Source organism: Crotalus tigris, unplaced genomic scaffold, assembly GCF_016545835.1.
Source record: "Crotalus tigris isolate CLP2741 ecotype Arizona unplaced genomic scaffold, ASM1654583v1 scf7180000017551.9496454, whole genome shotgun sequence".
Lineage (NCBI taxonomy): Eukaryota > Metazoa > Chordata > Lepidosauria > Squamata > Viperidae > Crotalus > Crotalus tigris.
This window is the reverse complement of record NW_024096469.1, coordinates 5,085,044-5,097,707: the sequence shown is the minus strand read 5'-3', so window position 1 is coordinate 5,097,707 and position 12,664 is coordinate 5,085,044. Positions and strand designations below refer to the sequence as shown.

The 12,664-nt window shown below is 39.4% G+C and overlaps 1 protein-coding gene across 5 annotated transcripts in view; it reads right to left on the bottom strand.

The window, feature by feature from the left end:
* MCRIP1 (MAPK regulated corepressor interacting protein 1) overlaps nucleotides 1–12,097 on the bottom strand; it is a 42,310-nt gene extending 30,213 nt beyond the window's left edge. Inside the window, exons 1-6 of one of the 5 annotated variants that reach the window (XR_005556877.1) lie at nucleotides 11,896–12,050; nucleotides 11,275–11,335; nucleotides 10,659–10,777; nucleotides 10,136–10,237; nucleotides 6,943–7,052; nucleotides 5,105–5,254 (exon numbers count right to left, since the gene is read on the bottom strand). Coding sequence is in view for 3 of the 5 variants with exons in the window: in XM_039344863.1 (XP_039200797.1) it covers nucleotides 6,988–7,052; nucleotides 10,136–10,237; nucleotides 10,659–10,777; nucleotides 11,275–11,282 (294 nt within the window). In the remaining 2 variants the exon portion in view is untranslated. Of the gene's footprint in view, nucleotides 1–2,465; nucleotides 5,255–6,043; nucleotides 7,053–10,135; nucleotides 10,238–10,658; nucleotides 10,778–11,274; nucleotides 11,336–11,895 lie in introns of those variants that run through there. The other 4 variants (XM_039344863.1, XR_005556878.1, XM_039344871.1 and 1 more) reach the window with 4 other exon arrangements.
* Nucleotides 12,098–12,664: the final 567 nt, after the last annotated feature.

The following is a 12,664-nucleotide window of genomic DNA, read 5'->3' as shown; positions in this document are numbered from 1 at the left end:
TATCATAGCTAGAATGCAATCAGAGGAAAACACACAAAATCCAATTCTACATAGAAAATAACACTTTATCATAATGCTCTGTGGAAATACAGATAGCAAGACTGTTAAGTCTTTGGTTTATTAATTCTCTCTCTCAAAGGGAATTATAACTCGGCCCTCAAAAGCTTGCTATAGAAGTGAAAAATATGGTCTGCCAATCACCTTCCCAAAATGGCTGGGGGCGAATGTACTAAATCCATTTAAAGCATTTTTTGACAGCCTTTGATTCTATTCAGTGAGAATGACTCTGGAGGAAATTAGGCATTACAACAGATAGTTGTCTTCTTAGGCTAATAATACTATTACACCAAGGCACAACCACTCAAGTAAAGAATGGTTAATATTTCTTGATGATTTAACTCAGGGGTCTTCAAACTTGGCCCTTTTATGACTTGTGGAGTTCAACTCCCAGAATTCCTCAGCCAGGTATGCTGGCTGAGGAATTCTGGGAGTTGAAGTCCACAAGTCATAAAATGGCCAAGTTTGAAGACCCCTGATTTAACTGAACTCCCTTTTAGTAGCCACAGCATAAAATAAAACTATCCTCCCCACACTATTATTCAATATTTACATTAACAATATTATTGAAATGTCTGCTAAGTCAAAATTCCATCCTTTCTCCCATGCCCATCATCCCATTCTTTTTGCCGATGATGCAGCCAGCCAATCTGTAACACAAGTAAGCCTTTAAAGAGGACTTAAAACTCTTTATCATTTTAGTTCTGTAGGTAACCACCTCAAAATAAATTACTCCAAAACAAAAGTACTGCTATTCTCCAATTAGAACCCAGTTAAAATGACAATTAACAGCAAACTCATGGAGGAGGTAAATTCCTTTAAATATCTCATCTTTATGTTCAGTCTTTTACTTGCTGATCTACTCAAACAAGCCTTCGAGCAGAACCTCAAAATTGTCCCTTGAAATTTGCAGATCAATTTGGAAACAATTGTCTCATCAGTTTTTAAACTATTTAAAGCCAAAGTTCTGGGTTTGACACCATATAGTCAGTGGTGGGATTCAGCTAGTTCACACCAGTTCAGCAGAACCGGTAGCTAATTTTTTGTTGCCCATAACCTGAATGGACTTCCAAAAGCGGCATCCACAGAGAACCGGTTGTTCACATATTTGAACCCCACCACTGCAAATGTTACTCATTTTTGTATTAATAAGAGGCCTTCAGGTTTGGAAGCAATCCAAGCCAAATTCTTCCAAATCTTAAGGGCCTAATTAAAACTTCATCATTGGCTGAAGCAAGTCTACTGGGGAACTACCTTAATTCTTCTCACCTTACAGGGCAGGTTCTTCTCCAATCAAAGACTAGTAATTTGGAATATTGGAGTCTTACCTTTTCAGCACTATCTGCTTTGGGACTTGATAAAATCTTGGCTGAACTAAAGCAGATGATTTGGGATCTAGATATGCAAAATCATAGAACCAACATTTTTTATATATATATACACACACATACATACATACATACACACACACACACATACATACACACACACACACACAGACACATATCCAAATTTCTTTTTCTGACAAAGAGTTAAAGAATTGGGAGACTAAGATGACCATTTCGAGCTCATTCTGCTCTCTTCAGAGCTCGAAATGGCCATCTTAGTCTCCCAATTTAATTCTTTAACTCTTTGTCAGAAAAAGAAATTTGGGTTTGTAAATGTTTCGCAGTTGCGACTTGAGCCTGCTTAATGCCCCTAGTTGGGGGGCTGCAAGGCAAAAGAGATTGTAAAAAGTATAACTGCAGTATAGCAGTTAAAAATGTCAAGGTGTACTTCCCCTTTTCTCCCGGGTCTCCCTATTATATTTCTATATGTTATATGCTCCACAAAGAAGACTTTACTTTGGCTTAAATTGGAACACTACCTATTAGGGAAGACCTCGTAGGTATATTAGTGTCCCATATGAAAGTTGAACTTGTTTTTGTTAAGGCCCAGTGGTAGAATCAGTCTCATGTGTGCTATTAAAATGCCTGTGACACATCCAACAGGGATCAAGTTAATACTTCCAATGGTTAGTAACTCTAATGGAAGCAGCCCACTTGTGGCTTTCTGAGATAAATTTGTGAGACACTTTGAAATAAAAATCACTTGTAATCAGCTTGAGTTGGAAGATTTCCATTGCTGAAACTTAAAGATGCACATAAATTTTGATCAACCACTGTCAGGTTTCATTCTTGCTCACTTTGACATGTATTTAAAACACAGGAAACATGCATAGCGTAGCTTCTGAAAATTTGTTCAATCCCCTTTTCCACAATAGCCATTGGAGGCATTATCTTTTTAGTGTATGTAACAAAATAAGGTGGGATAGCTCTGTGTATCTGCTCTACCCTAATTTTATTTCTATATTTATGTGGGCCATGAATGTACAGAGTGGGCTACAGTGATTTTTTTTTCCCTTGCAGTTTTTTTTTTCATTCCCTACAATTTTTTTCCTGCAGTCCCTGCAATTTTCTTGGTTAAGTTTTGGAACCGATTTGCCATTTCCTACCTCCTAGAGAGTGACTGGCTTCAGGTAGCCCAGTTGGTTTCTACCCTAAGGCAGATTGGAACTCAAGTCTCCCAGTGTCCTATTCTGATGCCTTAACCACTACACCAAAATGGCTCCTTCTACTTTAATTATTTATACTTAAAGACAACCCATACATTTGAGTATCAAAATGCTAATTAAAATATTATTTAAAAACTCAGCTGACTTTAATACTGCCTAGTAACATTTTCCTCATCTGCAAACTTGCAATATCTTTCTTATCAAGCCTCTCAGTGATGACTCATACCTGACCCATCACAAGACCCTCCCTTGACACACCCGCACCTGAAGCCCTTACAAACAGAACACTGACACGGACATCCCCTAAACTCTGCTGAAGATGTTACCTAGCCTTGTAACGAAATGTTCAGAAACCAACCCACAAGCTCGGAGAACGAACCTTCACCCTCATCCTACACCCGAGTTACAGATATCCACCACTATTGCAAATATCTTTTGTATTTTAAATTCCAAATGTAGTAGAAATGTAATTGAATACAGGGAGATAAACGTACGTATCTTTACTAGCCACAAAGCTATGTAATAGCAGTTAATATGAATGGCTGAAAGAATATAAAACAAATGTTCTACAACAGTAAGATGTGGAAAATTAGTTGCAATTTCACTTGTAGCCTGTGTCAGAACAGCCAATACGATATTGCTAAAGATGCTTATCTAGACAGACACTAAGTGTTTATAAAGACTAAGGGCTCTCATTCCTCTAACACAGTATAAGCAGAAAAAAAGAGAAAGTGTTGGCACTATTATGCAACTCAGTGGCTCATTCACATCCAGGAGTTAAGGTTCTAAGAAAAGTTACTGAACATCCAAGCTGCTTAAATGAAGGAGAAAGCAAGTGTTCATTGCCAATATGCGGGCTTATGTGAAAATAAATCAATGAGTAGGGCCAACACTATTCAGAGTCACTGAAAATACAACCCTTCTTAAAAATTGTTGTCCTAATAAAGGCACACTGAATTGTCTGCAGCAGCATTTCTAGTCAGACTGTAATCTGTAACCCAGAATTAAGTCATTCCATGTGAGAATCCAAGCATTTTTGTCAGGGAGGAAAGGGAATGTAAAATTTAAAAAATCATAAATGCAAAGACAAATCAAGCCGTTAAAAACTACAGAACTCAATGTCCAGAAAGCAAACATTAGAACTTCCTAAGTAATCATACTCTTTGAAAAATTTCAGTCCAGATTCCTCTCATGGACCAATGATTTTAAATATCTGTTGTTTGTAGTACTTTGAGGCAGTCTTCTTTCTCTGTTGTACAATTTCTTCCGAATGCTAAGGGTTTTCTTTAAGGCAAATAGTACAGGTATCTCCATACAATTCAACAGTCCTTGGTTAAATTTCACTTCACTAATCAGATTGAGAGATTCAGAACCCATTCACGTAACTAACACTTATGAAAAGTCAAAAGCCTTTTTTGTGTGATTTTAGATTTCTCACCACTGTGATTTAACCTAAATTTTAGAAAACTTCCCAAAAATTGCACCATTCTAGTCTGCTCCACACATAAAATTATTCAAATCAGAGGCTGCAGTATGATATAACATAATACAAGCAGTATTATGTTCTTGGAACATTCACTATTTGGATTCAATGTAAGATGTAAATTTCACTTCAGATAAATAATTACATGATGTCCTGGAAAAAGACTCCTTGAAGGGAGAGGGGAGCATAGAAAGATCATTCCGGAAGTCTGTTGAGCTGCTCCCTTTTCCACCAAGGCCTTTATTGACAACTATCCTGTCTAAAAGATCTCTGAAGAAAGAGATGGAAGAAGGCACATGGCAATCACCACATAATACTCTCTCCAATAGTGCAAAACCATTACCACCAATTGATTTTCAAGGGCCTATATAGAGATCATATTTACTATTGAGTTTTCAATTCATGTTTTCAAACGTCTGTATGGCATTCTGATCTAGAATTCTTCATGCTGCTTTTATATGTAAGATTTATTGCTTGGTAAAACATATTCAGGTTTCTTATCCATCCCATTACGTTGTTATTTGACTAAGGCAATTATTGCCCAAGTAAAGCAAACATAAAAGGCTTAGTAAACTAAATAAAATATCAAACTTCCTAGGAAGATACCAACAGGAAAATGGAGTGAGCAGAAAAAATCTACACTATAGCAAACAAATGAGAGCTCCAGCTTATTCTAATAATCTGATTCAGTTTGGGGACGAAGGAAAAACTTTACTAATATCGATAAAACAAAAATGTCCCCTGGATTGAGATTATACAATGAAACTTTCTTCCATTTAGGACAACAATATGTTGGCTTGTAACTGTCAAGGCTTTAAAAAAATGTCTTCTCAAAAACTTATGCATGTGTTTATACCATTCTGCTGCAAAGCATGTATGATTTTAAGCCACAGAATTTGTACACAATTCACTCCCTTCTTAAAATGCCAGCTAAGATCCCTCAATTTGAACACTCAGCCAGTATGATACAGGTACTGTAGTCCTTGCTTAATGATTACTTGTTCAGCGACCTTTCAAAGTTACCACAGCACTGAGATGACTGGTCCTCGTAGTTGCAGCTGCTGCAGGTCCCTAGTCACGTCATGGTGGTTTCGGCATTTGACATCCAGCTCACAATTATGATGATTGTAGCATCCCATAGTCATCATCACTGCCAGATTCTGACAAGCAAAGTCAATAGGGAAGCCATCAGGCGGTCACAAATGGCTATCATGTGATTTTGCAATTACTGTAATGACCATGCAGAATTTGTTAATGACAACCTAAACTGTCACAACTGCTGTCATAAATTGGTGATGTCATACTTTATGATCACATTGTTTGATAGGACTGCCAGTCCCAATTGCTATTATTGAGGATTATTTTCATATTCCAAGGGGTAGGAAATACCCCATTGCTGAAATAATATATTCTCTGTGTAAGAACCTTTGCGTCACATTAGCACCTATAAGCATTTGATTCTCAATAATCTCACTTTTTTCATTTCAAGATATAAACACTATTCTCAGGTATACAAAATATGAAGAACAGAACAGAATAAAGTTGTTTCCACTTTGGAAGCATCAGGAAACACTTCTGAACTTCCTGCAAAACAGATATTTGCTAGGTTCCTTTATCCAAGCTATAGAAGTTTGAAGAAGATGCTTAATATTCTTTCAGGGTATGCTACATCAGAACCAAAGATGCAACAAACAAGGTGAGGGTGAGCTGGTTAGCTGAAGACCAAGCTAATAGTGACATTGTTTGCCACTAGCTAGGGTCAACACAAAATAATGATTAGGAAGACTAATAGAAATATTATCACTACAGTAACTAGGAAAAAAAAAGATATTCACCTTCTTCCAAGAAAGGCAATACTAGGTCAGGAGAGGCTTATTATTGGCCACAAAAAGAATACAGAAGTAGACAACTAAGTGAATTCCACTTTAAGAATGCAAGATAAGCTCACATAACAGAGTGTCAAAATGACTAAACAGTTTTATTTACAACACCCCTTAAAGACAGACACAATTCAAAGGGGGACATAACAAAGGGAAAGAAACAGCCACCATGCCCTTTCCTACCTATTTTAGGTAGGATCCCCAACACCAATGCCTGGGCTAGACACAAGCATGGGTACTTCTGCCACTTGCTGGTGAACAGCACACACTTAAGGCTGTCCCCAGCCCTGCTGGGGCACGGGGGCTGGGCTCTGGGGCTAGCTCAGAAATGCCACCTCCCCCCCCCCCCGGCTGGGGATGCTAGTCAGCAAGGTATAAAAACCACAGAATCTGGCGCATCTTTTCACCACATGGTAAGGGAGACCAGTCAGATTTATCCAGGTACATCTCAAAACGTTTGCACTTGGGAAACTATCCTGGGCTTGAAGCGTCTGTTGTTCAGTTCTTCTTCATCACTGTACCAACGGGCTGAGCAATATTGTTTCATTCGTCAAACAAAGGCTCAAGCATTAGCAGTCTAAAATCTCCTGGTTTGTGTTGGCAGAATAGACTACACAACCACTGCTGCTTCTTTCCCATCAGCCTCTCAGATTTTCCCTAGGAAGAGCTGGGTTTTGAGAGGACTTTAGGGAGAGTCTAGGTCTGGTGGTTCCCAATGCTGCTGTCTTATTTCACATGTAGACAGACAGGACACATGCTAGCCACTCGGCTATCGTCAGATTAAAATGTCATTTACTAAGGAAAAGGAACTTCTGGGCTCAATTCTAGAATGAAGAAAAGACAGCCCAGGCCAGGGAATGCTGAGAAGAAAAGGCAGAAAGCCAATCCTTCCTAGGAAATTCAGAGCCAGCCCCAGGCACAATCCAGACCAAGGAGGAAACCAACACAAAGTTATCAAATTCATGTACCAGTGGCCACATGCCAACACTGGGGCTGGGCCAGCCCAAGTCACTTTAGGATTTCTTAGAGTCCTGTGTGTTCCGTCGCTTTAGGTCGCTCAAGTCAACAGGTTTGAATGCTGTCAAAAAAATAAATAAAGGGGAAAAAAATTAGGACAAAACTCCAGATTCCCCAACTTAATTTCTTCAACATTCCTACTGACTTTAGCAAGAAGAAAATTGCTAAATTCCCCACCATCACCTAATTAATAATACTTTAAATTCTAATATGGGCTATAGATAACTGAGACATCTAATTAAAAGATTTGTATGCTACACTGTAAGTTCTATTCAGTGTAAGAATCCATAGCTATCTTCACAACAATGCAACCAACCATATATTTAAAGAATTGAAATTTCCACCTAGGAATCATAATCTAAACTGTGCAACTAAAAAATCTTATAACGTAAAACTAAGCCAGGTTAAATGCAGTCTTTCAAATGCATATTTGAATTTATGCAATCATCAAATTCATAGAGGTTAAAATTAATGGCTATTAATCATAAGCAAGAAAAAATAATGTTCAGTAAAAGTTTATATAGAAAAATGCCATTCTTTATGCTTTTCCTCTGAACTTCCTAAGTGCATTCATTTGATCATTACTATAAATAAAATGTTGGACTAGAATCATAATATTGGGGTATTAGATAAGACTAGTTAGGCCATCAAGTCTAACTTTCTACTCTGTATAGGAGATTAAACTAAAAACTCCAAGACAGATACAGTTATTTGTTCTTGTTTATGATTAATAGCCATTAATTCTAACCTCTATGAATTTGATGATTGCATAAATTCAAATATGCATTTGAAAGATGCATTCAAATATCTATTTAATCTTGCTCACTTTAATAATGATAATAATAATAATAATAATAGTAATAATAATAATGTTGGAAGGGACCTTGGAGGTCATTTAGTCCAACCCCCTTCTCAGGCAGGAAACCCTATATCATTTTGGACAAATGGCTGTCCACTCTCTTCTTAAAAACTTCCAATGTTGGAGCATTCACCACTTCTGGAGGCAGGTTGTTCCACTGGTTAATTGTTCTAACTGTCAGGAAGTTTCTCCTTAGTTCTAGGTTTGCTTCTTTCTTTGGTTAGTTTCCATCCGTTGCTTCCTATCCTGCTTTCAGGCACTTTGGAGAATAGCTTCATTCCCTCTTCTTTGTGGCAGCCCCTGAGATATTGGAACACTACTATCATGTCTCCCCTCGTCCTTCTCTTCATTAAACTAGACATACCCAATTCCAGCAGCCGTTCCTTATATGTTTTAGCCTCCAGTCCCTTAATCATCTTTGTTGCTCTTCTCTTTGTTGCTCTTTCTAGAGTCTCAACATCTTTTTTACATTGCGGTGACCAAAACTGGCTGCAGTATTCCAAGTGTGGCCTTACCAAGGCATTGTAAAGTGGTATTAACACTTCATGTGATATTGATTATATCCCTCTGTTAATGCAACCCAGCACTGAGTTGGCTTTTTTGGCAGCTGCAGCACACTGCTGGCTCATATTTAAGTGATTGTCCATTAGGACTCCAAGATCCCTCTCACAGTTACTATTATTGAGCAAGGTACCCCCTATACTATACCTGTACATTTGATTTTTCTTGCTTAAATGTAGAACCTTGCTTTTTTCACCATTGAATTTCATTTTGTTAGATAGTGCCCAGTGTTCAAGTCTGTCCAGTTCTTTCTGTATCTTAAGCCTGTCTTCTGGAGTGTTGGCTATTCCTTGGTGTCATCTGCAAATTTGGTGAATTCCCCATCTATCCCCTCGTCCAGATCGTTGATGAAGATGTTGGAGCACTGGGCCCAGAACAGAGCCCCGGGGTACCCCACTACACACTTCCCTCCATGTAGATGTGGTTCCATTGAGGACCACATGCTGAGTACGGCCAGTCAGCCAGCTACGGATCTATCTGTTGGTGATGCTGTCTAATACATATTTTTCTATCTTTTCAAGTAGTAGGTTGTGATCTACTTTATCAAATGCCTTACTGAAGTCCAAGTAAATTATATCCACAGCATTCCTCTGATCCACTAATTTTGTCACTTGGTCAAAGAATGCAATAAGATTTATCTGGCATGATCTGTTTTTGAAAACCCATGTTAGCTTTTAGTAATGACTTTGTTTGCCTTATGTTAGAGATTTTCTAGTTGCACAGTTTAGATTGATTTCTAGGTAGAATTTTCTTGACCTAACAAGAGTCACTATGTTATCATAGTGTATATTTTTAAATAGAGTTCTCTCCATTCCCCTGGAAACTTCATGCAGTATTTTGCTGATGGTGAAAAATATTGAAAACCACAATACATGAATACATTTTTAGTGGAAGACAGCAGGACCTTGTCAAAAGGAAAAGTAAACTGGCAATCTCCAAGTTCCGTAAAGAGTATATTTTGTCCAGGGGCTCACATATTTGCATATAGCAGTCTATTTATTGCTAGAAAAAGAAATATCAACATCTTGTATTCAAAAAATTGATTTTAAGATCTTAAAGAATCTCCAATTTTTGCATAAGCATATTTGCACAAAACTATTCCTCCAAAAGTTATTTTTTAAAAACACTTATATTCCACCATTCTATTACTAAGACATCCAACCCAGCTAATAGTGAGACCAGATATTAGATTATATAATATGAAACTATGACCAATGACCAGCAAGAGACAAATTAATTTTCAAGTATCATCGTTAACAATGTGCCAAAGTTCAAAGTTAAGACAGAAGGAAATTCCAAAGTCTAGGACCAATTATATAAAAGATGTTGTTTTATGTATCCATTTGCCTCATTACTAATGCTAATGCTAGTAATGTTAATTACTAGAAAAACTTTGAGTTGTAGTTGAAAGAATATGGAGCATATAATGCATGGAAGGGGCTAGTTGAAACAGAAAAAGATAGATGCCAAAGTATCATGACTCTGAACTATCTGTATGTACATTTGAAAGACAACTAGCACACACAAAATTAAACCCAGTAAGTAGAAGCCAATTAATATCACAAAATACTGAAATTATATAGTATAAGCAATGAACTTACAGAACACTTTGAAACGTCTGATTTATCTTTAAATGCATACCCACATAAAGAAATGTGTATTTTATACTGGATGTCAGTAAGTTTGTAACTGAAAAAGAAAGTATCTGACAGTATAAAACTCACCCTTCAAACTTGGATTTGGTACCTTCTCCACATATTCCTCTACAAGAACCCGTTCACCACCCACCATTTGACTGCGGAGATCCCGCTCCACAGATTGCCAGGCTGCAGAAAAGGGAGAATATTAAGATAGGAAAATATTTCATATGCAGACTAAGGAAGATCTTTGACTGAATCTGCCACCTAAACACTAACAGTGATTTTACGCTACAAGAAATATTTAAGAAACCAAGAAAGCATACTGTTTGCAATTAGAGGAGGACCTCATATACAGAACTTTCAGTGCTGGTCTGTCAATTGCAAATATCAGATTCACATATAAATGTTTCTGACTTTTAAAGAGTCTCATTTTCAGTAAATTTTTTCCACTAACTCATGCCTATGTTTTAAAAAAACATAGATATGGGGGAGAAATGACACCAGTACTTGTTAAATGGTATGTGGTACATATGTAATATACATGACAGAAGGCAGCATAATATGCCATGATCTAGTGGAAATGCAGCAAATGCTTCCCCCTTGGCACCTTCATAGATGAAGCGCACATTCTCCTCATGTGCAGGAGTGAAGATCTCACTGCTGTTGCTTGGGGAGCGAGGACTGCTGTTTCTCTTGCCATTGTAAACTACTCTGGAAACAGGGGAGCTAGAAAAGAAGGAGATAGGTGACAAAATTCTGATCTTTGGCAAAATTTAAAAAGCAGAGCATTGTAACTTCAGCCACTTTTCTTCAAATCTGATTACAATTCCCATCAATCCATATGGCCAATGCTCTGGATTGATAGGAATCGTAATTCAAGCGTTAGGTTCCAAAAGTTAAAATCATTCAGTATGTTCAGGTCTTTTCAAAGAAAAAAATACCAGTGTAAGCAACATATTTATTTTCTTGACTGTCAGTTACATGTCACTTTCTCATTTTCAATATGCTGTGGGAATACAGGATTACCAAATCTAAGTTAATAATCAATCCAAGATTCAAACAATTATCCATCACCATCAGACAACTTACACAGGACACCTCTAGCTAAACAATTTGTCTGCCTTCACCAAGAAAGAACAGCTAGCTGGAAGTCCTAAAGAAGTAATAATATATTCTACTAATGTATTTGGTACCAGTACAAATTCAATTTTCGTCTTTCTCACCTTGTCATGGCTGCCTCTTGCCCAGCCCTGGCCCAGGTATTGGAAGGATAGGTTGGTGATGCTATATATATGTAAAAAAAAGACAAAGGCTAGAACAAAGGCTGAGCTGACTGAGGATGGTGTCCCATTAGCTACACATGAGCAAATTACTTTAGTAACTGAGCAGGGATAAAATTCGTGCTCAGCCTTGTCATTCTAAGGCAGACTGGATTGCATGAACTGCTTTAAAGCCCAGAGGACCATTTCAGCCACTGTTTAATCACATTATTATTATTACACCATCCCTCAAGCCCCTGATCGTGCAAAGCCCCGAAGACTCCCAGGTCCCCCATAACAATCCTCCCGCTCTCTTCGGGGTCTTCCCAATACGAGAACTCTCCCGTGTAGGAAAGCGTGCTGCTGCTCCCTTTTATCTCTGCACGACTCTCCTTAGCTTCGCCCACCGGACCCCAGAAAAGAAATCTAGCCTTGGAAATGGGATGCCAGCACTGCCCAGAAGGGAAAAGAAGGGAAGGGAGGAAGCTCTGGAGTCTGACTTTCTTCCTCTCCCCGGCGCCTACGATTTGCCAGTCCGATACGGAGCTAGCCAGGCGCTAGGCCCACTGCCCCAGAAGCGAATACCTGTGCGGGGTCAGTTCAGCACCGCAGCGGGGTCGGCACCGAGGACCGGGCGATCAGAGCGCCTCCCTTGCTTTGCCTTTTTTTTTTTTTTTGTCCCACCCTCCCAACTCCTTCACCTGGGCCCGGGGAGATCCCGGCCCTGACTTCACTCGCTGATGCCAGGCCCGGGCGGAAGAGAGCGCCTAGGCCGGGCTGCGCGTGCGCACTGAGGGCGAGTGGGTCTGGAGAGCCCCTGCTCCGCGTAGCCGCGGGAGAGAATTTCCATGGAAACGGAGCGGCGGGGCAGGGCGCGGGGAGGGGTAGCCATGGAAACGGGAGTCCGAGGCAAGCTCTGGGGAAAGAGAGCGGATCTGGAAATGGGGAGTCGGGGGGGGGGAGAGGGACGTTTTGATTTAAGTAGCACTCTGGGTGCCCAGAGGCAAACCGAGGCAGCGTCGTGGGGGGTGGGGTGGGGGTGCGGATATTACCAGGCGGAGAGTCAGAGGGCAGTTCAGGGCAGCGCGGGGGGGGTACTTTTTTTTGCTTTTGACTTTGTGTCCGTTTTGGGACCAAAGCGAGGTTCTTCTGGTCATCCTGCTTTCCTATTTGCACAGATCTAGGCCTATAAGGCATATCAATTCACTAGGGCCATTTGGGATAAGGAAGCCTTCCGTATGTTAAGGCACGGGTCTCCAAACTTGGCCCTTTTATGTCTTGTGGACTTCAACTCCCAGAATTCCTCAGCTAGCGTGCCTGGCTGAGGAATTTTGGGAGTTGATGTCCACAAGTC